Source organism: Salarias fasciatus, chromosome 19 (genome assembly GCF_902148845.1).
Source record: "Salarias fasciatus chromosome 19, fSalaFa1.1, whole genome shotgun sequence".
In the NCBI taxonomy this organism is placed as follows: Eukaryota; Metazoa; Chordata; class Actinopteri; order Blenniiformes; family Blenniidae; genus Salarias; species Salarias fasciatus.
In genome coordinates, this window is record NC_043763.1 from 12,231,652 (window position 1) to 12,255,573 (window position 23,922).

Consider the following 23,922-nt stretch of genomic DNA (forward strand, 5'->3'; position numbering starts at 1 on the left):
TTTTTTTTTTTTTTTGACAATCAGGACTATATACTGCACAAGACATCACATTCCATCTCGAACTATCCTAATAAAAACATTCTGGAAGAAGCAAGAAGTAAAAGCACGACTCACACAGGAGCTTTCAATAATGGATACTCTGGGATTAATGCCGCTGCATTAATGTGTGTAATATTTTGCTGCACCTGGCAAATATAGAGCTTGCATTTCTAAAAGTGCTGAGAATTTCCCCCCCGAGGCAAGAATTAACTTTCTAAATTATTTTATTATTAATGTTAACTACTTCTAACACTTCCTTTGTTGATTATACTTTGTATAAATATGTGTTATTATTGCGAACCGAATAATGTAGCAGAGAGCAAAGTTCCGCCTCAATATGAGATTAAAAACAAAAGTAACAGAATTTAGACATTAATCTACAGCTTCAATTTTTGATAAATTATTAATGTAAAATGCATGGCAATCAAGGAATTATCATCAAGTGTTTGAAAAGTCGTTAGTTTAAAACATAATCATGAAACCAATGATTCAGACACACTGCATCTATACTATTTATTCTCTAAAACAAAGCCTGCAGGGAAACCATATGTAGTGAAATATGTGTCGGGCAGTCAGGAGAAATGTGAGGCGACACTTTGAACAACTGTGTTTTTCTTCAGATTGCAATGCAAGTTACGATGTATTTACAGCTTGTTTTCACTGCCCAGAGCGGCTCGACTGCAGGATTCTCACTGCTTGTAGTCGAACGTGTCGCCCTTTATGCTTCAAACCCACCAACAACTTTTGAGGAAGGCAAAAATAACAGTGGAAGATGTAAAAATCAGTGATCGGATAAGTAGAATCTGCTCAAAGAATAAAATCTAGGGGAAGCAGATCACTGATATTGACCAGATTCAGATATATTCATTTATATTTCCTTCTGAAAACTTTTTTTTCCACTTCCACGGGAAAAAAAAAAAAAAAAAAACAACTTTTCCCCACTATTAATTTAAAGTATTTTTTGACTCAAATAGAGGAAAACAGTATCCCATATCTCCAGCTTGGGGGAAACAGACTCTCCATTTTGTTTCCTTAAATAAGACACCAGCAGTCTGAGCGGAGTACATCTGTAGTGGGCACGAATCCCATTCGGTGTGTGTTCGCACGCCGCCCAGGTAACACAGGGCTGCCGATTCGCGAGGTTACTGCAGGGGAAGAATTCGCCTCAGTGAGAGACGTCCCCGTGGGTATATTAGTCAATTCTGTTAACACGCTTGGCTGGGCAGCGCTCCCGATTAGTTTTTAATTACATTCAATAGTGCAAAGTGTCACCAACCGCAAGCCGACACAATATCGGCTGCAGCAACCTTTTCTTCGGGGAACGAGGCGGAGGGAGAAGCGTCGCTTCCGCATAATTTAAAGTCACATAATTCGCAGCGTACTGACTCGCCGGCGTGCGAATCACTTGACTTTTGCGTGACCTTGTTGTTCGCCGGCTTCTAGCAATGCTTGACTGTTTGTGCCCTTCGTGTTGTTTAATATGCATGCCCAAAAAAGTCTGCAGGCGTGCCAATTGAAAAAGTATTTACAGAAAAGGAGAGTTAAGCTAAATGTCAGAATAGTGTAGGTGTGAATTATTCCTACATTTAGAACGAGCTGGCAGATGCAAAAAATTATTAAAAAAAATTAGCTGCTATAAATATCTCAGTAGTTACTGTAATGATGACTTAAATAGCTTCATTTATTTTATCACCACTGACCGATTTATTTCTTTGCGGAGTTTCATACCAGGGCATGAATCAAACAGCAGCACACAATCACTCAAATTCACACATCTGGGTTCCCAAATACTCAGCATTTTCCACAGTTTTCACAGTTAATTTGTCTGTTTAAATGGGATTAAACTCCATCTGGGCTCCCACGTAAAGCGCAGAAAAGACAGAGATTCACTGCTGCAATATCAGCAGCGCTCAGAGAGCCAAACAAATGAGAGTTTGATTCAAAGATTTTCAGTCGATGCGGCGCGAAGGGGAGGGGAGGGGAGCGGAGCGCTACCACTCTCTGCGTCTAAGGATATAAAATAATTGAGTGTGAAGAAAGCAGAATACATTATCACTTTAGCTAAAAGAAAAAAAAAAAGCTCCATCATCACTCCAAAGCTTCTTGCTTATTCACACAGTGTGGTTAAAACCTACGGCGAGTCCGGGTCCGGAGGGGAGCCGGCGCCGTTTCGACCTTCCTTCGCCGCATATGAAGTGCCTGCATCTCTAACGAGGCGGCGTCCCTGAACGTGGCTCGGTGAGAGGCGGAGCCCAGCCAGTCCGCTTGGTCTCCGTCGGAGGACGGGTCTACTGGACGATTTTGTGGTAGGGGAAGAGCGGGAGGCCGGCGGTGAAAGCGGGGATGTCCATGATGGCGACGGCGTCCGGCAGCTTGGCTGAGGCGGGGAGGAAGGTGAGTTTGGACACTTCGCCGTAGGCGGAGCCGCTCGCGTCCTCCCCTTTGCCTTCTTCCCCTTCCTCCTTCGTGCCGCCGCCGCCCTCCTCGTCGTTCTCTTCGGCGCCGAATCCCACCACCTTCGGGAGACGGACAGGAATTCAACGACGTGCGGAAGGCGGAGAGGAAAAACAAGATAGACACGTTGCTTACATGGACGCTGAGTTTATGGCTGTTTTGTCCACGGTGATCCTGGAACCAGGAGATGAGCTCGGCTTTGGTCATCTGCTTCAACGCCTCGATCTGAAACGAATCCGTCAGCCCGGACTCACTCAGTAACTGCATGGAGTACATCCACTTTACGGCCCTTCTCATTCATTTATTCCCTGCATTTATTCACACTCGGCATACCGTGTATATCCATCACCTATTTCCATAAAAAAGTTATTTAAACAGACCAAGCGCTGTGTAACAAGGCTATCCGTATCTAAATAATTCCTCACTTATGTTGAGTGCAAACTATTAAGAATCAACAGCCCCCGATTATCACACAGTGCCTCCGAGCTGCTGCAATCAGCCCTGAAATGTTGCTTTAATAAAAGGAGCAATAACAGGGATTTAAAACTCTCCGTGCTTTTCCAGCCAGTCCCGCTCTGTCCTCTGGTCTGTGGTGCGTTCTACCAGGTGAGTCTGGTGAAACGCTGCCGTACTTCTACCCTGAAACTTCTGTTATTTCTTTTTTTTTTTTAAATTGGATGTTCCGACTTGGCCTCATTATTTTGACAACTGTGCAAAAATCAAATGTTCCCTCCGGCATTAACCGAAGTCTGCTCCCTAAAATACTGTTATTTTGATGATTTGGCGGAATCAAGAGCAAGAAAAGCTAAATGATTTTCAGCATCATCAAAAAGAAAAGGGGAAAAAAAAAAAAGGGTTTTACAACAAATGTTCATGTTTGTTTCTGGTATTTGCTGCGAAGCTACATGTGAAGTCGAGGGACGTGGAGGAATACGGAATTCCTTCTTTCAAACAGGAATAATCTGTCTGTGTGGGAGTGTGTGTGGATGAGCACAACAGCAAAACAGTGTGGAAGGATGTAAAACCTGTTTTCACAGAGGAATTAAGCCAAGTTGCCTTTTTTTTTTAGTGAGGACAAAAATAAAGTTCTCATCAGAGAGAAGGAAACAGCTTGATCAAAGACATTTACCCTTAAAAAAGTCAGGTTAGGACTAGATATAGGCTGAGGTTTAACAGTTGTCCATGCTATGGCTGAATATGAGTCCTCTAGAAACGAATGCAAGTCAAAGGAAAGTCCAAATATGTCTATGTGCATGCGTCCGGGCGTGTGTGTGTGTGTGTGTGTGTGTGTGTGTGTGTGTGTTGTCCTCACCTCTCTGTTGAGCCTGTCAAACACATACTGCTGTGTGGCCACCTCGGCCCAGTTCCTGTCCACCTCTTCCCCGAGGTGTGTGTCCTCACACTCTTTCAGCTTCACTAAAGCGGTCACCTGTATGACACACAACACACACACACACACTATAATTTTCCAATGACAGCTGGCTTTAGACGCTAACAAATTCTTTTAGCAACGTACGAAGCAACCCCTGCTGTTCTGAAACTTTCTGGAAATATATTTGCAACTTCTCGCAGCAACCAGGACTCACAGATACACAAAACCAGACTCGTGCAGACCTGAGTGGTGAAGGCCTCCTCTGTCAGCGCGTTTAGCTTTTCCCCGAATGAAGCCAGGAATTCTTCAATCTTTAACTCCACCAGCTCCGTGCTGAGGGAGATGAGCGGTAAGAGATATATTAAAGGCTGCGGGCTGGGTTTGATTCCTCTCGTCATTTATCAGTTCTGCTCGCTTCTCTTTCGAGGACCGCATAGATAAATCGGAGCTCGGGTTTGGGGGAGCAGCATGATAGATTACGCCTTGGGTTTTTTTTTTTTTCTTTCTTTTTTTTTGGGGGAGAAGCGGTAAAGATAAATCGTATCTTGCTTTGGGCGAATTAAAGGTTACGACTGGGATGCGGACTCACTTGAACTTGGTGGCTTGCGTTTCCACGGTGACGGAGAAACCCAGGACGCCCGAGGTGTTTCTGCAGGTGGGGTAGACGTGGTAGCTGCGGCGGGAGACATGAAAAGAGACGGCGAGGATTAGAGGGAGAGAACAGACAAAATTACCTGACTTAAAAAGAGCATGACATTTGCTTTGCAACGCCGCTTCGCGCTCCACAATAACCCCCGTCTGGAAGGTACAGGATTTTAATTCAAATGTTAAAGGCATTGTTCTTGTGTTCCTGCTGCAGCTACGCGGGGGATTAAGCATTTGCTGGTTCAAACATTTCAGGCACATGAAATTTCTGAAGACAGAAAGAAAGAAAGAAAAAAACAAAAAGAAGCAGAGATTTGTTCTTCTGCAAGTGAAATAATGACACGGAAAGAAAGAGAAAGATATAGGCAGCAACAAGGAGCATCTCCAGTTAGATCTTTGATTTGCATATAAAGTAGGAGAAGCTATAGTTTCTTTTTTATCAAAAGAAGGAGTGGAAACAGAGCATTACTTTAATAATCCTGCATCCTTTCCATATATGACAGCCTGTGTCTGGCTCTACAGCTGATTCACTTGAGTTTGTCTTTTATATCTTAATTCTGAAATTGACAAATCCGGTGTAGATTAATGCAAACAAACGGGTGAAACTCACCCCAGGGTCTCTTTAGTCCTGAGGAAGTCAAAGCAGGGCTCGTCCATGTGCATCTATGAGAAAAGCAACAACTCTGTAAAACACTGGAGGGGCGCCCAGATGGGCTGGAGAGATTAACATGCAAATTAAGGAGAGAAGATTTTCGAACTCTCACCACCAGCAGCTCCATTAGCGTGTGCTCTCTTAAAGCCTTGGGTCCAGACTATAAAAGCAGAAGAGAGTTGAAGGAAACAATAGAAAAACTCAAAGCATCACTGGATTCAGCGAGGCGGCGTCGGACGTACCTGGTAATACACCGTGACCTCGGAGTTGGCGTCTCCTTTATTCAGCGATTTGACCTTACAGATGTGGTGTTTGGGAGGCAGCTCCACCACTCTGAACATCACCGGCACCTCCTCTGACAGCTTGGAGAACTGCAGCTTCCTGGCCGAGGAGATACGGAGGACAGATGGGGGGGGATAAAGAGAGAGCGGAAGGGAAAGTTTGATAAGAGGGCAGGAATGAATAAAAGCACAAGTGCAGAAGGTGAAAGGGGAAACGGACCGAACAACGAATGCTGATGCAAATTACAGTGTGTGGTGGAAAACAAATTCATCTGATTGTATATTTGCGGGGCTCTCATTAGGAGGTGCGTTCGGAGTAATAGCTGACTTACTCTGTGACATACTGCAGGAACTGCATCGATTCCTGTGGAGAGAGAAAAAAAAAAAACAATAAATGGTAATGAGTAGGTAGGGAAAGTGTGCAGAGGAAATCAGCAGAAATCAAGAGGGCAATGTTAGACACACTCAGCTGTTATCCACACGAGCTAATATGAATAAATCTGCTTCTCTGTCCACTCACTGCGCTGTTGAAGTTCCCCTGAACGAGACCCTCGGCGTACAGCTCGGCTCGGAAGCGTCGGCTGAACTCCATCAGCTCCTCCATGGTCGGGCCGGCTGTGAGAGCCTGGTACTTCTCCACCATGGACCAGCGAGAGTGCTCCAAGATCAGCAGACGGACATCCCTGAGAGACGCGGAGGAGCATCAGAGCAAGACGAATGGCCAAGCAAAACAAAAAAAGGCAAAGAAAAGAGGCCTTTATGAGTTGGGCTCTCACATATTTCACCACTAGAAGGCAACATAGACTTGGTAATGACTCACATGGCAGAGACAAAAGAGAAAAAAAGGAAGGATGAAGGACTCACTTGCTGAGTTTATCGGGCTTGATCAGGATGTTGAAATAGGTTTTTTTGAGCTGCTCCGCGAACATGCTGAAGACGCCGGGGGAGGCTGAGAAGTCGGCCAGGTGGTCGATGATCAGGTGGAAAAGCAGCTACGGGGAGAAACGTGGCCGACAGATGAGCCGCTCGCCAGCAGAGGACACTGTATTAATCAATTTCTGGCTTTATGCGTGACGAACCGCTACACACATACGTGTGTGTGCGTGTGCGTGTGTGAGGCTTCTGTGGACGAGTCGACTCACTGGCAGCTTGTGGTTGAAGCCTTTAACCTTGATGAACAGGCCGTGCTCCGCAGCCACCAGCTTATACTCCAGCTGGGCCACTTCGGCCTCGTAGGCAGGCTCGGCCAGGTTGTGGCCCAGGATGTTGACCAGCAGGTCAAACAGGACGACGCTGGGAGGGCGGCAACAAGGAGAAAGGTTAAAGAGAAGGCGGGAAATGAGAAACAGCCGCACGGAGAGAGGGGCGGGAGGATAAACAAGGCGGCGAGAGAGACACAGAGGAGTGAGAATATAGGACGGAGATGGAAGCACGGAGGGAGGAAAGATAAAAGCAAAACAACCGAAAAGGATTAAAGTGATGAAAAGCACAAACACATAATTGGAGAAAAGATCTAAAAAAAAAAAATCACAAAAACATTAAAGTTAAAAGGATAAAACAAGCGCTACTTTCACAAGGTCATGTCTGAGTCTGGACTCACTTCTTAGCAGATTGCTGGATTACTGGCGATATGATGTGGAATCTGATGTAGGCTGCAGCAGGACGGAGGACAAAATGGTGTCAACACTCGCCAAACGGCATCGAACGGCACCTTGCACCGCATTCCACGCGCACGCACACGCATGCACGCGCAAATCCAACCTTTGGGGATTTTGAATTTGTTGTCCTTCTTGTACCACAGGCAGCCTCTGTCGCTGTCGGCGATCCGGACCGGGAAGTCGGTGTCCGGGCAGTCGGACGGCTTCAGGGTGAAGTCGGTGGCTGCGCAAATCCCCACAAAACAATAAATCAGCATTGTTCCACTCGGTACACGTTCATAAATAATGTGTGTATTTCAACAGTGCGATATAAGCAGTCTGGGGATAAACATGCAGCGGCTTGTCAACACAGAGAAAGATGTTTCTGCCCCCCAAAAAATAAATGATTCAGGAACCCTTGGGCCAATAATGAAGTCCCCAACTTCAGCAGGGCTGGCTGTGCGGGTTAGTCACTCTGCAAAGTTTATAAGAACACGATGCCAGGATGATTTGGCTCTTTATGCTGGCCCGGAACGGATCCTGAGGTGTTGCACTTTCTCAAACAGCATGACCTTTAAAATTGTTCTCGCATTAGGCAGCTTCAGCTGACAGCAATTCAACCAAAGGATTTCTTTTTTCAAACAAATGTCTGGTTCTGTGACAGATTATCACCGGTCTTTTCCATGCAGGGTTCACATGTTTTCCCCCCCATGTGTTTTGGTCTCCTCTAAAGTTAGAAAAAAAATCCATTGTATAATCATGTGAATCAATGTGAATACAAACAGAAACTGAAAATGAGCTGTAAATTTATACAACTGTCTTGGAAGTTAACTCAAGACTGTCTCTTTGAGTAATTCAGCTCATTATTTCAGTTGAAAGTAATTTATATCAAACTAAGATAATACATATTGTAATCTTAAAATGAAGAGGTGGGATCTGGTAAATGTTTGGAGAAATCTGACAAAAAAAAATGTCTCGACTGATGCGAGCCGAGACTGTGCCGGTCGGGTCTGAAGCTCGAGGCGGAGCGCGGAGTTACAAAGACACGAGATCAACAGACCTCTGCGACCAGCTGCTATTTAGCTAAAGGCTAAAGGCTCCAGGCAAATAACACAAATACAATAACAAACATGAGTCTGACGAGGCGTGGGGGGGGTTGAGCTGCATTGTGAGAAAGTAAGTACAAAGATATAAGGAAGCGTGTCCTGCTCTGCTTCTGATCTGTGTTACAGAAAATGGAATTGCGGGGAGTCGGCGCTGTGGAGAGACGCTGCACTGAACCCAAAACGACACACACTGGCACTACTAACCACCACAGAAACCAACACTATTAGCAATATTCAAGTTACTTAAAGTCTCTTGGTGAAAGTCGGGGGAGCTTTGACACGAAGGGATCTTAAACATTTCCGAATCCACAATTTTCCTCACGTAAAATCAGTGGAGCTATAGAAAGGTACATCAACAAAGACGAAATTATGAGTCCCATCACACAACTGTCAGGTTTGCGTCATCTTTTTTTCCTGCTTCCTTTGTTGTCAAACCCGAGTCTGGATGAATAAAACTCAGTAGGAGTGTTGCTGTGTACTTTTGAAATGCAAAACCCATCTCTGCAGGACATGAACTGTGAGACTGCCGGAGCATTTATAGAAAACCTTTATGATATCAGTGGCTTCCTGTATTTTTCTGACGCTAAACCTGCTTTCTGTACAAATGCAAGAGTGTGTTATGCGCAGTACTGGTGTATCCACTGTATAATACCAGGAAGGAAACTCTGGGTTACATGATCACATTTGTTTTAATTTAAGGCAGGAGGACTGTTGAAGTATAAGTGTAATACTGGAAAACTGTTGGATCCACTCTGGTTCATGAACACTTTTTGGACACTTGCTGCAGTTTTTGCACCACAGCTGCCAACTATTTTTACTTTTTCATTTTTTTTTTTGTCCACCCTGCAAAAAAAGAAGTGTATTCACCCACCGATGAACTTGTTCTCGGCGGGGAGGTGCAGATCATTGTTCAGCTGGAGGTCCCCCGTCCAGCGCTCCATCCACTCCGGCGGAATGTCTGTGTGAAGGTTAAACATCTATTAGGACAGTGAAAACATTTGCTTTCCTGATTCATATTTCCAACCGAGTGACCCCGAACACTTTAAGTGGACAAAAATGAAATATTGCTTTTGTGGACGTTTTTTTTTTCTCCTCCTTTTATTCAAATGCTGTTCCGACACTATTGTTCGCCATCTAAGAGACAGAGATAAATGCTGGCATTTCTGCTGCTGGCTCTGCATTATATCAGGCTGAATATCACGACACAAGGGAAAAAAAAAAAAGACAATGTATTCACTGAATGCCTACATTGTAAGGAGGAACTGTTACACTGACAGTAAACAAACACACACACACACACACCTTCCATGCTGTATTGTGTGCCAAACCACTTCTCCCTGAGGGGACACTGGCCCTCGTGTTCTGGTGACAACAGCATCAGGTTGGCTTTCTCGGGGGTGAGGAGGGACAGAGCAGCGCTGATCACCTAGACACACACACACACACCACACGAGGAGACACACACACACACACACACACACACACGGCCAAATCAAGTCAGGTTTGCAGAAAAACAAAAAAACAAAACAAAAAAAAAAAAAAATAGGCAGGAGGCAAAGAAACTGTATTTTTTTCCTTCGTGTCTAAATTGCTTGTTTATGTGAGAACATTTTTCACTGCCAGTCAAAATAAGACGTAGAAAAACACAACAGAGGTTCTTGTCATCAGAAAAACACACAAAGGCATAATTAGAGTGTAACTTTTGATGTGAAATGACATTCGCCATCAACAGAAAGGACCGTAATACCAAAGAAATATATATTTTTGGCAGGAGAAACGTGTTTTGCAAAGAAACAGCTTTAGCATCTAAAGTGACCGGTTTTAATAACATCATCTATTTAAAAAAAAAAAAAAAAGGGAATAAAATCCTGCGAGTGATTAATTCCCACGACTACTGAGCTACTTACTTCTGGACTGAACTCAAACATGAGCTGATCTCCTGTCAGGAAGTCTTCTTTAGGGAAAAGCTGCATGTTTTCGCAGATGTCCTCCACGTACTCTATAGGGTCAATCTGACGGGGGGGAGAAATCAAACAGAGCTCTCACCCGCCGCCGTCTCACTAAATCTCCGTTGCTTCGGGGTGTTTGTATTCTCACCTGCTCCTGATAGTGAAACTCATTCGCTTCGATCCTCTGAATCTCTTCATATATTCTGAGAGTGTGGAACAGACAGACGGAGTTATCACCTTCACCCACCCCAGACAAAAGCTCCAATGCCAAAGCGCCAATTATCATTAGGACAAATTAGGGAGCGGAGCACAAACAAAAATAATAAGGCTATAATTATAGAAATGAACAAACAGCGACCGAAACCTATCGCCCTGCCACATTCCGTGTGCTGCAGCTTTTACAGCTTCCTCAAAAAGCCAGACAGACGAAAACATTTAAAGCATCTTTGATTTTTCAATTTTGTCATTTTTTTTTTAAAGCTTATTCTGCCCTATTGTGTTGTCTGGGGATTCTGTTGTGTAAATATGAGAGAGAGAGATTTGCCTTTGCTGTGGTCCGAGTGTCTGCAGCATCTTCAGGTACTGGAACACCAGCTGAGTCACCTGGGAAAAAAAAAAGAAAGAAAGAAAAAAAAAACATGTTTATCTTTATGGATTTTTCAATATAATTTAACATTTTCGTTGAAAACAGAAGTGGTGAGTAGCATAAAATTGTATTTCATTGTTGTATTTTAGTAGATTCTTCAGGTATGCGTGCATTACTTGAATATTTAGTTTCCTGACTGTCTTTCCGCCTTACATTTAAGCACATATCTGTACTTTCTCCTCATTACATGCTTCAAATTGGCTCGTACGTACGTAACTTGTTTTAACCTCAATGAGGATGAATCAGAGGACAATCAAAGCTCATCAATAATGCCCTCCGGTTTTAAAATCATTTAGTCCCTAAAGTCGAAGTAATAATAACTTGTTCAAGTGGCATGTGTGTGGAATTCCAGATTTGCGATATAGAAACATACTGACGTGGATTTGCCACCTCCATAGCGAAGGGACGGCGGCCCCTCTTGAAGGTCAGCCCCCATTACTGTGTGTTTTGGCACAAACTTACTGCAGGCTATTCAAACATACGGGGTTGAGTGTTAAATTAAATAAACAACTCAATTAATAGCAGCTGACGAAAAAAAAAAAAAAAGAATAACACGCCCACTTTGCAGCCATAAAATCTGAAATTGTTTTTGAATTCTACTTCCAAGACTGAGTTCTTTCAGTTGATCACAGCCCAGCAGATCAGGCGTCGACTGACACAACACCACTCATCTAGTTTGCCTGGACCGTGCTTGACTCAGCGTTCGGCGGTCCCGTCTTCCAACCGAGGACGCAAATGGATTGGCAGGCTTTATGAGGTTAAGTAGACGACAAACTGGAAGGTGCTTCGTACATTAAGAGACACCTTTTTGGCAGCCGGTTGGCATAATGCATGTGCTCGACAAGCGGAGACGCGCGCCTTAATTCTCCTGCATTTAAGGATTGAAGCATTCAAACGAAAATATCAGCTCGACTTTAAAAGTGCGAACCATTAGGTGAACAAAAAGGAGCCTCGGCTGCGGATACATTAGAGGCATGACTTCCATTATTGCAATGAATGCAATACCACGGAGACCACTATATTCCACACTGGAGAACTATTTAAGAGGTATATTTTCCATCCCTTCCACAGTAAAAATCAAACATTGGAGGGATCGTTTTGTTCCTTGGTTTTTTTTTTTTTTTTTTTTTTTTCAGGGGGAAGCTCTGGCATTTTAAAAAGGGGATGCGTTGACATTTTGTGCCGTGTGTCTGCTTTTGTGCCGGGAGTTAAAGGGGAGATCGATATCGCTCTCGTGACGGTCCACCAAGAATAGGGCGACGACAGGCAGCCAATTAGCTTAGCTAGCATTAGGACTGGAAACACTCCGGTCCCACTAATTACCACATTATATCTTGTTAATGGGGAGACTGTTAGTCGGCCGGGGTCGGCTGCCAGGCAACCGCCGGAGAATACAAAACGCTCGCCGGTCGCAGTCTTGCTGCAAAATGTGCTCCCTCTTAAAATAGTGTGGCGGTCTGCGGCGAGCCCTCCCTGCTTTATGCTGGCGGTATGCAGAAAACACACGCGCGGGACGGTAAGGCGTGTGGAATAATGAGGGTCTGAGGTGCTGGTAGGCGGATTTTTTTTTTGTCGACTTTCAACAAAGCCGGGAAACTCAGCCGGCATGACTTTACTCTAAGCCCCGAGGTTTTTCCAAAAAGTGTGACGATGTGGCTGAAGCTCTCTGGGGGGGGGGGGGGTCGGAGGGGAAGGGGCTCATCCTCCCACACTCTGAAAACCCCTGCTCTTAGCTAAAACTGAGCTCGAAGTGGCTTCAGAATTAGCCCCGCTGTCCTGTTTCACTTCAGCATGTACGTGATACAGCTGGCATTCTGCGATTTTCTCACATTGTTATTTGTGTGATATAGTTCTCTTTCCAGCACAATGAGCTCCAAACTACAAAGCTCCTCGCAAATCTGACCCCGCTGCACAAAGGTAGCTTGCGTGGGCGCGTTTTTTTTTTTTTTTTCTTCTGAACTGCAGTTGTTGTTCCAGGCACAAGTTCGCTGTCTTGCTGTGTGTCTAATAGGGGGAAGAAGGCACAACGGGATAAATATCTCTAATGAACCAGTGGCACACTGCAATTTGTACACGGCCACGATAATATTTAGTGCCATCCACCTGGAGTCTGACAGTTCCTGCAGTCAATTTATTTAAAAAGTATATTTAAAGAACAGCAAAAAAAAAATCTGTCTCTAATAATGATATGATTAGTCAAGAAGGCTGCTGCCTCCTGAAATGACTCCAGGCACAAAACTCTGTTGTCCTTCCAATTCTAATCTACAGCGTTTTAAACTTCAATCCCAAAAAAAATACGTGATTCAGGGTAATTTCTGAAATTGACAGGTTGACGTTCCCAAAGCTGTTTTAACATTTACACAGCAGCCGTCAAGTTTATTGACAAAACAACTTTTTTTTTCTTCCTTCCATTTACTTCTTAAAAATAGAAAAACAGTCCTGCTGATTGATCAAACGCTGTGTCTTTGGTTAACGCTGGGGTTGTCTTAGCAACTGATAAAGGAGAAAAACACGACTGTTTTCATGAACTGATGCTAAATGATCAGGCGAAAGGCAGAGATGAATGGAAGGAAGGAAGGAAGGGTTTTCTTTACCTGGTAGAAGTTTTGGAAACCCTCGTCTGTGAGGGTGATGGAGATCGAGAAGATGGAGTAGGTGGTGTTTTGATCAAAGCCAGTTTCACTGTTTCCTCCAAACAAAGCCAGGGCCCAGCACCTACACACACACACACATATACACAGAGTTCATCCTTTTTCTTAGCCTAAGTGCTTTAACCAGACTTGGATTGAGGGAGAAACCTATGCAGGCACACGGGGAAGCTCCATGCAGAATGTTCACCCATCTCCCCCCATAACCACTGATCCAGCATTATCATCCGACAGCATTGATTTACCATCTATCAATCAATCCGCTCGGTGTCGCAGGGAGGTAGAGATCATGCGAGATGAAGCCAGTCTTCGACAGGGAAAACAGCAAAAGACACACATTCACAGCGACTGGCTGTTTATTGCCACCAAATAACAGAATATCCAGTAAAATTCCATCCACATAAGGAGCCTAACCCTCCAGCACGATGCAGCCATTTATATATTCTACAGTCCAGCAGGAACAGATTCTCTTAGTTCAATACAAAATATAGCAAATGATGAATTATGTGCTGCAAAATAAGTAGACAAAAAAATTCATTCCACATTTCCTGGTTTGAGACAATTTACCAATCATAAATGTGGTTTTTGCTGCTGGTGTGAAGCGAGCCTCTATTATGCATCTGTGTTCAGAGCTTTTTGATGCATTTACTTGTGTAAAGAGCAGAGAGCGGCTGTGCAACGATGAACACAAAACCAGAGCTAGTTGGCTCCAGAAGTCTGCCGTCCGCGATCGCACCTGCAGAAATGATCAGACGCCTCAGACCAAGAGAGTGCCGACTGTCTGCCAGTCTTCAAGCTGTCCTGGAAACACTGCCACATTATCGTGGACTTATCGACGCGCGGAAAACTACAGACGCATTCGCATGGACGTTTTCAAGCATCTGATCTGTAACGTGTGTGACGGACACAGACGGAGAGACGGTTCCCCCGATTCAACATGGGGGGGGGGGGGGGGGGGCAACAATTGCCCAATTTCAAATCTTTCCTCTTGGCCTTTGATGCCTGGATTGTCTGAAGTCAATAAAAACAACCGCTGCCGTTTGTTTTGATCGGGGGATTGAGACTGAGCGCGCTCGAATTCCACTGTTGTCATTTATCAGCAATTGAAAACAGCACTCGCAGTAAACAGGAATATTCGATCAAATCCCACAAGTGGGAGAGACGGTAAAGGGAGTGCTGGATGGGCTCTTGGCATTGTGGGGTGAGACAAGGTTTGGTAAATCACTTTCCCACTTCACAACGAGAGGCTGCGAAACATTCGTGCCACCGCGTCCGCGGACGGGAATCTATGAATCACATTGTCGAGAGCGACGGGAAAAGTGTATAGTCTGAAGATTGGGCCGAAACGTTCGGGGCTCGCTCGCAGACGGGGGGAAAAAAAAAAGCTCATGTATACCAAGTCAATTGAAGAGCTTTTAATTGGGTTTTGGAGAGCCCTCCAACCAGAAAAACAAACAAGACAGAAGCAATAACACTCACTTCTTCCGAAGCAGCGAGAGGATGCTTCCTGTGCCTTCATGGCCAATCAGCCAAGAGATGTAGTGGAGAGGCTTCACTCTGAAAGGAGGAAGGGAAGAGCACAAAAATAGGAAACAAAAACATTGACGCAATCCATCCACAATCAGGGTAAAGGAGGGTTTCTTTTGGCTGGTCTAATTCTATGTTTATATGAAGAGGCATCACTCTCCAGGACGCAGACAGGGGCATGAAAAAGAAGACAAACAAAGACATTTGATGCAATTTCTCTCAAGTGAGGGAAAATCGAGGTCTGCTGTGAATCGTGTGATTCTTTATTTATGTGCCTCACAACGTTTGCCGTGCTGTTGCCGCATGGAGCTTCACCTGTAGTATTTCTCCTGAGGGGGAAGAGCCCACGTGATGTTCAAGGCATGAACCTTCCGCACAGGAACGACTGGCAGAGGAATTAACAGTTAGAGCGACGCTTAAAAACATGTTGGGAGAGGTTTGCATGCAGAGGAAGATGTGAATTCGTACCTCTGTAAAGCTTGCAGAAGGCTGGTGTGTCGAAGGGATCCAGCATGTCGGAGAAATCTGGCTTTGGAAGACCACTGCAGACACCAAGAACAGAATTACGGGATTGAAAAGCTGCAGTACAACTGCTTTCAGTTTGGAAAAAAAAATAAAAAATAGTTGTACTACTGTAACATTAATGGGATTTGTTCTTCAGAGTTTATAGGAAAAGCTTTAAGGAGATGAGGCTCTTCAGTAATGCTTTACATTTCACAGAGATGGCATATTAAATGTGTGACACATAAGTCGAATATTTTCATTTATTCAGAGCTTGATGAAAATTGCTCCGGCTCGTCTGAAGGAGCGAAAAACACTTTAAGTGATTTTAGAAGCAGAGATGTGAGGAATTTCATCAGCCCGCTGAGGAACATGTAATCTTTTAATTGAAAAGGTAGCCTGAAAAAGAAAAAAAAAACTTGAGGTTGTGCGGGTTTCATGTAGCAGTGACATGCATGTTGATTCTCTAAGGAAGAGCTGCAGTGACTCATGCAGCGGGCAGGAGGGGGTTTCTGGGAGAAAACACAGATTTAGCTCAGCGTTCAGGAGAAGCGATCCCTTTCAGGTGTATCACTTTGAAAAAAAAAAATAAATAAAAAAAAAGGGCTGAAATGAAGCGAGCAGAGGAAGTGATGGAAGAAGGCTTGACATTTACATTTGAGCAAAGGATATTGAGACTCAATCTATAACGCCGGCACGTCATCGCACTGGCCGAGAGCCACTTCTCCAATACTCACTTGTTCGGCACCTTGCTGAAGATCTCTCTCACCCACTCCTCCAGAGTGTCCAGCTTCTCTGAAGGACATGCCAAGTGAAGGGGGAGAAATCAGAATCCGAGTGCGTCTTAAAAATTAAGGCTGATAATGGAACTTTTCTGGTTTCTGGAGGAATTCTTTGGAATTAAAGTAATAATAATAATAATAATAATAATAATACATATTTCTTTGATCATCTCACCCACAACGTGCTTCGGCCTGTTTTTAAAACTCAGTCATGCTGATGAATTGCATACTGTCTTTTCACAGTATAGGAAAAAGCAGCCTTTGTGTGTTAACAACTGCAAGGACATAAAACTGTTGACTAACGCCGATGTTTTTATTCCTTCCCTTGTTTGCTTTCAGCGCAGCAGCAGCCTCTGCTTGCATGCATTCAGTATTTGCTCCACACAGACCACGCAAAGTATTCATTCAAATAATGTAGTAATGACTCCGTGCATAAGCTCTGACGTTACGTTGCATTATTTTATCGCACTGTTGAAACACCATTAAAAAAATGCATGACAACTAAAGGCTAAACAGCCAGAGCCACACCTGAAATGGATTTAGGTTTCTAAAAAGCACTGCCCTTTGAAAGTGAGCAGCCACAGGTGTTGTGAAATCAAGAACAGCTTGAAAAGCTGTTTTTCGTTTTTTCCTTGGTCCTATTTCATAAAGCAGACCAGTGAGAGAGTGATGCTAAGCTCTCACTTCACAAAGGAGGACAAGACAGAGAGAGTCGACAAGGTTCACAATTTCTTTACCAAGATCCATTATTTTGCATTAAGCTGTGTTAAAATCCGAAAAGTGCATTTTGTGACATGCGGTCTGACTGATTCTCTGAATTAATACGCCCCGTGCCGCTCTTGAACAATGCAGATCCCATAAATCACTGACAACATGACAGAGTCACCTCAATGAGAATCTGACCGACAACGGTTCAACTCACCCCTCCGCTGTTTGGCTCTGTGCTCACATCTGACAAAAAGCATGTTTGATCCAGGAGTGAAAGCTCTAATCAATCTCTAATTGGGTCTCCAAAGGGGCCGCTGACATACACTGGTGAGCCATAACATTACGACCACTTCCATACTGTTGATGTAGGACCCTCCTTTTGCAGCTGCATCACAAACTGTGTATTCTGACCTTTTGTGTCAACGTCCCTGCAGCAGCTCATCTTTTGGGAGGAAGCACAAAGACCGGCCTTCACTCCCCACATGCATCACTTCAGCATTGGCCTCCCTTTACAATGTCGCCAGCTCATTGCTTTTGATAGATATTGACCGCTGCATATTGTGAAAAGCCCTCAAGAGCGGCCCCGGCTCAGTCGTTCAGATCACAATTCATCCATCTCACTCATTTTTCTACTTCTGACACAAACACGTGCACTTTGAGGACTAAATCCTAACTTTTTTTTTTTTTTTTTTTTTAGCAGAAAATCTAATTTTAAAGAGACACTTCATCCGTTCTTGTTTTCTATCCCATTTGTATCCTAATACCTGAACTGTCTGCGATGTTCTGAACGTGTCGATCAGCGGTCTCTGTAATGCTCCCGCTTCATGTTACAACCGGCTGATATTTGGAAGACAGCCTGTACCGAGCAGCTACAAGAAAAACTCTGGCTTCAGCAGAGGGCCAATAACCAGGCTGCATCACGATGATGATATTTCCCAGCACAAAATGTCAACACTTGTCATCGTTTTACTTGTGTGTTGTAGTTAATTAACTGTGTGATATTTTCAGTGAAAACCCTGAAAATGTGTTAGCATTTTGTCTCAGACTTTGTTTTGGGAGTAATACAGCAATTTGAGCTGATTTGAGGATGATTATCTGCGGTTGGCTGAACATAGATGAAGTGCAGCCTTATTAGAGCTAATGATAGTTTTAATTTTTGATTAATCTACAGATTGCTTTTTCAATTAATCAGTTCATTTCGGCGTGTGAAATTATTGAAATCAATTAAATTTCTGTCAGACGGCTAATCAGCAAGATTCCCCGATATTAATGAATGAGACGGCTCCTCCTGACCTTTTGACTGCACAGCCAGAGTCATGTAGTGGGCCGAGTAGTGCTTCTTCCAGAACGCACGCAGACGCTTATACACATTGATCTTTTGCTTCTTGGGCTCCTGCTTCAGAGTCTGCGCGTTCCCTGGTGTTGACACAAGTGAACATCAATTTCAACTCAATTATAAAACACTGCAGAAAAAGAAAAAAAAAACCAAAAATAAAAAGGTTTAAGAATGCAAGGATATCGGCAAGGAAACAAAATCGGGGCTTGTTTCAGCAGTCCTGTTTGTTATTGCTGAACATACCCCAAGGAGGCCCGGTGTGTAATATGTGTCCCAGCGGTTGTGTTTACCAACTCACCCCAGCAGAACTTGCCCATAGGGTGTCCAGGCTTGGCCAGACTGCCAAACAGCATCTCCTTCCTATGGGAGTCAGATGGCTTAGCCAGCTGGTACTCTGACAAGCGGGAGGAGAGAGAAGGAAGAAGGTAAGACGGCAGAAAATGAAAAAAAAAAAAAAAAGAAGGAGAGGATCGATGGTGTGCAAAACAGCTGCGTGAAGAAAAGGCGAGCGGCGCAGCCATTTAACTCCAGATATAGCAGCTAATATTCAAGCTCTCTGAACAGAGGACTGATGCGCGGCGGTGGCGGCGGGACCCACCGCTGTCGACGGCCTCCACTTCCCTGTCAATGGCGTCTCGAATCATCAGGGGGCAGATGAAGAACTGCGCCCATCTGAAAGGATGACAGGACAGAGAGGGCGTAATCAGAGACCACATACCTGGCAGGCGGACTGACGGGATCAGACGGAGCAAATCAGATGGAGACTGATACACATCACAGGCGAGAGCAGGAGGGCAGCTGATAAAGCCTGTCATATTTGTCACAGTCTATCAGGACACATCATGAGCCTTCTCTGAATGTCACTCTTTTATCTTACACTTTATTCAGACATTGAAAAAAAAAATCTTTACCAACATTTAGTTGTAGTAATACACTGACAAGTGGCTGCTGCACGGTTTCACCATGTCAAAAATCTATCTTCCCCATGCGGGTTTCCTGTTTTTATTTATCTATATATCCCATCGTGCTTCAGAAGTTCAACTCTTAAAAGGCGACTGCTCCAAAAACAAAAAAAAAAACCCTCTGATAACTCCTCACCTGTCAAGAGCCTCTTTGAAGTTCTTCCGCTGGACATCAAACTGGAAGATTGTCCTCTCACAGTCGGTGGAGGCGTTGTCGCTCCCCCCATGCTTCTTGAGAAAGGCATCAAAGCCATTTTCTGAGGGGTACTTCTCGCTGCCCATGAACACCACTGGGATGCAATGAAAGAACAGTGAGGAGGAGGAGGAGGAGGAGGAAGAGCAGGAGAGGGCTGTGATTTCAAAACAAAACATACACACCTATACGATAACAGCAAGCCAAACACAGACACAGCGGCATCGCATTTCAAGCACAGCCGTAACAGTATTTGATAGTTTGGTATCAGATATACAGCCGTTGTACAAACAGCTCCAAATACTGCTGCGAACATTTGGCAAAAGATCTGAAGACAGACTACAGGGATGAGAAAGGCTTGGCGTTCGGACTACCGGTAATCATTTAGAAACAATGTTCAAGAATCATGTTTACAGGAGAGACAGACACAACAAAGCCTCCACTTATATTACCAGCAGTTCAGAGAACAGTTGACACTTTGCAAGCTTTGTTTTTTTTTTTTTTGCCTGGGAGAAGACTCGCTATAATACATACACAGAATTCAGCAAGGAAGGTACAGCGGAGATATCAATCAGGCAACATGAAAAGCAGGTCCTAGACTCCCGGGGGGGAGGGAGTGTTGGGCATGTTAATGTATATCATTTGGTTAGAAGTAACTCAATTATTCAGAGTTGAACTTCAAAGTGCTGCATCATTTCATCAGCCTGCAGCTCGGCCTTTATTCATTCATCTCGCATCTATACCTCCATTACCAAGTTACTGTTGCAAGGAGCTGGAGCTTCTCCCAGCTAATGGACGGTCCTCAAACAACGTGCACATTAGGGAGTTCATTTAACGCCACATGCATGTGTTTGGATTGTGAGCAGAAAACACATGAGCGGAACATGCAAACTCCACACAGAAAGGCACCACAGCATCACATCTGTCTCCCACAGAGAACCAACATATTCATGTGAGAACACAATTTTTAATGTATTCTGAAGACCGAAACATTACTGAACTTTAGTAAAAATGGGATAAATTTTAAAAATGAAGTTATATCTCCAAAGATGCTGACTTGCAGCATCCAGGAAGAAAAAAGTGTTGTGAGGGATGTGAACTAAAAGGGCATTTTGAGGTGATGACTTAGATGCACAATGCACAATGAGCAGGAGGAAAAGTGGGTCGAAAGAAGCCCAAAAGCTTATTTTTTTCCCCCCTGTGGCTTCACTGTAGATAAATCAGGCCCAAGGAGGGGGATATTCTGGGAAATGTCACATATTAATAACTGACACGGAGCTGCTCGACGCAGGCTAATGGGGTGCACCAAAATAATTACAACAAAGCAAACATGGAGAGCGTTCAAAACAGGGATCGGTGAAAGAAAACAGTTAAACGACATCTGAGGATAGAAGGACCACTGCAATGAAGACAAAAAGATGAAGGACACTTTTTCAAAGTGATTAATTACTCACTGTGTTCCAAAAAGTGAGCGAGGCCGGGGAGATCACCGGGATCACTGAAGCTGCCCACACCCACACACAGAGCTGCTGCAGACTGAAACACACCACATCATTTTGTCTTAAAGTTTGGTAAAGCACTTCAAAAAAGTTCAGTCAGTTCTGTTTGTTTTCCTGCCAAGAAAACCCACAAAAAGACCAAAAACTAACATCAAAGTGAGTCTTATAAAAGTTTTAATGAGTCACAGTAATATATATACTCCCTAAATATAAAAGGCAGTCCTATACTGCTGTCATTAATGGCTGCTGATGCTCCTGAGTTATTGTTTTTAAGAAATATATCCTTCAGACAAGGACAACTTGTTAATGGGAATTACAAAACAATTAGCTATTATGAGTCACCTAAATGTGTCTAACAGGGTCATGTGGGGCAAAAATTTCATAAAAGATGCCAACGATTAATAAAGTTGATCAATTATATGGCATTTTCTAAGATATTAGAAGAAAATTATAGCTTCAGTAGCTGAAGCAAAGCCATTTTAGGTACAGATGTGCCATAAAATAGTTGTTTATATATTTCAAATACTCTGGTAGAATTTGGCAGACTTCACATGACTGTAACTCTTGGACAATTTGCAATATTTAGAACATTTAAAAACTAACAGAACACGGTGAAATAGAGCATCGCCCCCATATCCAAGACATTATGTTGGCCCCGAGGACTTCTGCAGTGCAAATGCCCAATCACAGACAAGAGGGACCAACGCCATACACCCTTATCATTAGTTTATCCAACACATTGAAGAGCTGACGAATGTTTGGACAAAGGGACAGAAGCAGTCACACATCATATACAGACATAAAATCTAAATTAGAAAATTAAAGTTGAGTTATTTGGGTTTACAGCTCACAATGTATCTTAATTAGATTCAAATGAACTAAAGTATTTTTTTAGTCCATTCTATTACTCTATAATACTGAAAGTACCTGTTTCTCAGCATTTCCTTTCTTCTTTTTCCCCTCCTGGTCGTCATCGTCACTGCCTTGATGCTCGTCATCTTCCCCGGACTCGTCCTCAGATTCATCTCCAGATTCGCCCTCCTCCTCCTCCTCCTCCTCTTCCTCCTCCTCCTCACCTTCATCTTCTCCATCTGAAGTGTCATCTTCTGACGCCATTGGTCCATTGTAGTCTGAGATGAGCAGAGCTCGAAGACCGTTGTCTAGCACAATGTACCTGTGGAAGAGAAAGGTGAAAAACCACTGGGGGCTTAAAAAAAAAAAAAACACAGTTGCATCATTGAGATTTACAGCTTTCATTGTGTGTGTGCGTCAGTGTGCAAGCTGTTAAATCAAGTATCACGTTCCTGGCTGCATGTTTCCCCCTTTGAGACTCAGTTGTTCCCCGTTTCTTCACAGCAAATTTCCTGACTGTGCCCCGCAGAGGCCGGAGGCATTGGTGTGTGCTTAAAGCATGAAATCATCCCATCACACTACAATAATGCCGTACTGATCCAGCTGGAAGAAACGCTCAATACCATTTTTGGATCTGGGCTAGTGGATCTGGGTCATTTTCTCAGCACTTTCACATTTTCAATGCAGAAAATAGTATCCTGGGATGCATCGTATTGCACGGGAAAATCAAATTAATGCCTGGGAAACAACTACAAAATTGAAGAGATAAATTGTGTGAGTGAGCTGCAGTGCTATGCATGATCTAGGCACAGGGGAGGAAGGCGGCATCGAGTATGAAGGCTGGATGGTCTCAAGTTGTGCTGCAGAGAGTTCTTTACCTGTACTTCTTAGGGTCACTGGGGGACTTGATGATCTCGCTGTCTCCAACATTGTCTTCTCCTCCTCCTCCCTCTGAGCCCACCACAGCCTGGTTCTCCTCCCTGGACGCAGGATCTGTGTCCATAGCCGAGGCGCAGGCTTGGACCGAGCCGGAGGAGTCAGACGCAGAGGTGTTTCTTGACTTGTTTGTTTGCGGCATCCTCGGCAGAGATGATGAGACTTTGGCACTGCGGGCTGACAGCAAGGCGCGACCATAAACAACGGGACAGCTCGCTGTCTCCGGTAATTTCCTCCTCAGCACGCCGACACACCTTGTCAGCCTGAACAGAGCGATGATGAAAACCCTGCCTGACAAAACGAGTAGGGCAAAAAGATGAAAAACTCGCGACCCAATGGGACCAAAACAACACAGATTAACCAGCCCCTCTCTCTTCTCTCTATAACCCGGGCCTATAGGTTCACTCACACACTCACACACACACTCACACACACAGCGGCCACAATACAGCTATTCACAAAGGCTGTCTGGTGGCTTCGCCCTATTCATCTGAATGTCAGCTAAAATCCGAGCCAGGCTGATCACCGGGAAGCTCTCATCTGTAAGTGCAGCTAAGCACAGCATGAAGCAGGAACAGCCTCTAACAGCAGCGAGGGAAACAACACACAGGCGAGCAGGAGCTGCACCTTAAAATTAGCGTCTCATGCTAACGTCTTTCAGGCCGGAGTGAGGTAAATTAGAGGTCTGTGTCGAGGAAAAGTACTTTAGGAAGCCGGTTAGAAAACAATATACTCTACCTTTCCTCTCTGCTGACAGCACAAGGGCCTCGGAATATGTGGAAGCGAGTGACTCCTCAACAAGCCGCGCTGTGATTGGCCGAGAGGATAAGATCCCGATTAAAGACGGCCGCTCATTGGCTATCCGGAACCGAGGGGGCGTGGCTTGAGGACGAACACGTGTGCGCTGCCTGAGTCAGGAGTGGTTACATTGTAATAGGCTAGAGGGACAGGACAGCCAGCAAGGTCCCACCTGGAGGAAAGCAGCTGCCAGCCATCTGTTTATGATTATGACTGTTAGATTGAAAGTCCAACCGGCTCCTTGTCATTACCGGTAAATATCATAACTGGCGTTTTCTGTCTTGCTTTATCTCTTTAGCCAATATAGCCATTGAGGGTTGAACCTGGTGTGAACTGTGTTGTCAGCTAAGCCGCTTAGGAACCACTTCATCCTACAGTCGGACCCCTTAAGTTTCTTAA

The 23,922-nt window shown here is 44.3% G+C and overlaps 2 protein-coding genes across 4 annotated transcripts in view; one reads left to right on the forward strand and one right to left on the reverse strand.

Moving 5' to 3' along the window:
• On the reverse strand, nucleotides 1-23,525 carry nrd1a (nardilysin a (N-arginine dibasic convertase)). 3 transcript variants are annotated; one of them, XM_030116255.1, is made up of 32 exons: nucleotides 23,464-23,525; nucleotides 22,668-22,902; nucleotides 21,865-22,111; nucleotides 20,893-20,974; nucleotides 19,382-19,535; nucleotides 18,882-18,955; nucleotides 18,582-18,677; nucleotides 18,241-18,363; nucleotides 16,195-16,252; nucleotides 15,425-15,498; nucleotides 15,272-15,341; nucleotides 14,909-14,986; nucleotides 13,376-13,496; nucleotides 10,680-10,738; nucleotides 10,284-10,338; nucleotides 10,094-10,198; nucleotides 9,489-9,612; nucleotides 9,058-9,144; nucleotides 7,205-7,324; nucleotides 7,044-7,095; nucleotides 6,586-6,736; nucleotides 6,308-6,435; nucleotides 5,964-6,126; nucleotides 5,776-5,807; nucleotides 5,405-5,543; nucleotides 5,275-5,322; nucleotides 5,121-5,173; nucleotides 4,455-4,538; nucleotides 4,108-4,198; nucleotides 3,806-3,922; nucleotides 2,629-2,718; nucleotides 1-2,555 (listed from the first exon to the last, which is right to left on the reverse strand). In XM_030116255.1, the coding sequence occupies exons 2-32, from the start codon at nucleotides 22,865-22,867 to the stop codon at nucleotides 2,328-2,330; spliced, it is 3,303 nt and encodes a 1,100-aa protein (XP_029972115.1). In that variant the 5' UTR covers nucleotides 22,868-22,902; nucleotides 23,464-23,525; the 3' UTR covers nucleotides 1-2,327. The 3 variants fall into 3 exon arrangements, with proteins under 3 accessions (XP_029972115.1, XP_029972113.1, XP_029972116.1); XM_030116253.1 differs by having other exon boundaries at nucleotides 22,668-23,016; nucleotides 23,464-23,505; XM_030116256.1 differs by lacking the exon at nucleotides 23,464-23,525 and adding an exon at nucleotides 22,980-22,996.
• The window catches only part of LOC115406313 (SLIT and NTRK-like protein 3), a 24,298-nt gene continuing 23,244 nt past the window's right edge, over nucleotides 22,869-23,922 (forward strand). The window contains exon 1 of the mRNA XM_030116259.1: nucleotides 22,869-22,950. The gene's annotated coding sequence lies outside the window, so the exon portion shown is untranslated. The remainder of the gene's footprint in view (nucleotides 22,951-23,922) is intronic.

What these genes read in the sequence shown, in the direction of transcription:
- nrd1a (XM_030116255.1), bottom strand. Translation starts at nt 22,867, where the DNA reads ATGCCGCAAACAAACAAGTCAAGAAACACCTCTGCGTCTGACTCCTCC. An exon ending in AGTGGAGGCCGTCGACAGCG is followed by an intron (nt 18,678 to 18,881) that starts GTGGGTCCCGCC and finishes CCCGCTTGTCAG; the next exon opens with AGTACCAGCTGGCTAAGCCA. An exon ending in AGGTCACGGTGTATTACCAG is followed by an intron (nt 5,323 to 5,404) that starts GTACGTCCGACG and finishes CTGCTTTTATAG; the next exon opens with TCTGGACCCAAGGCTTTAAG.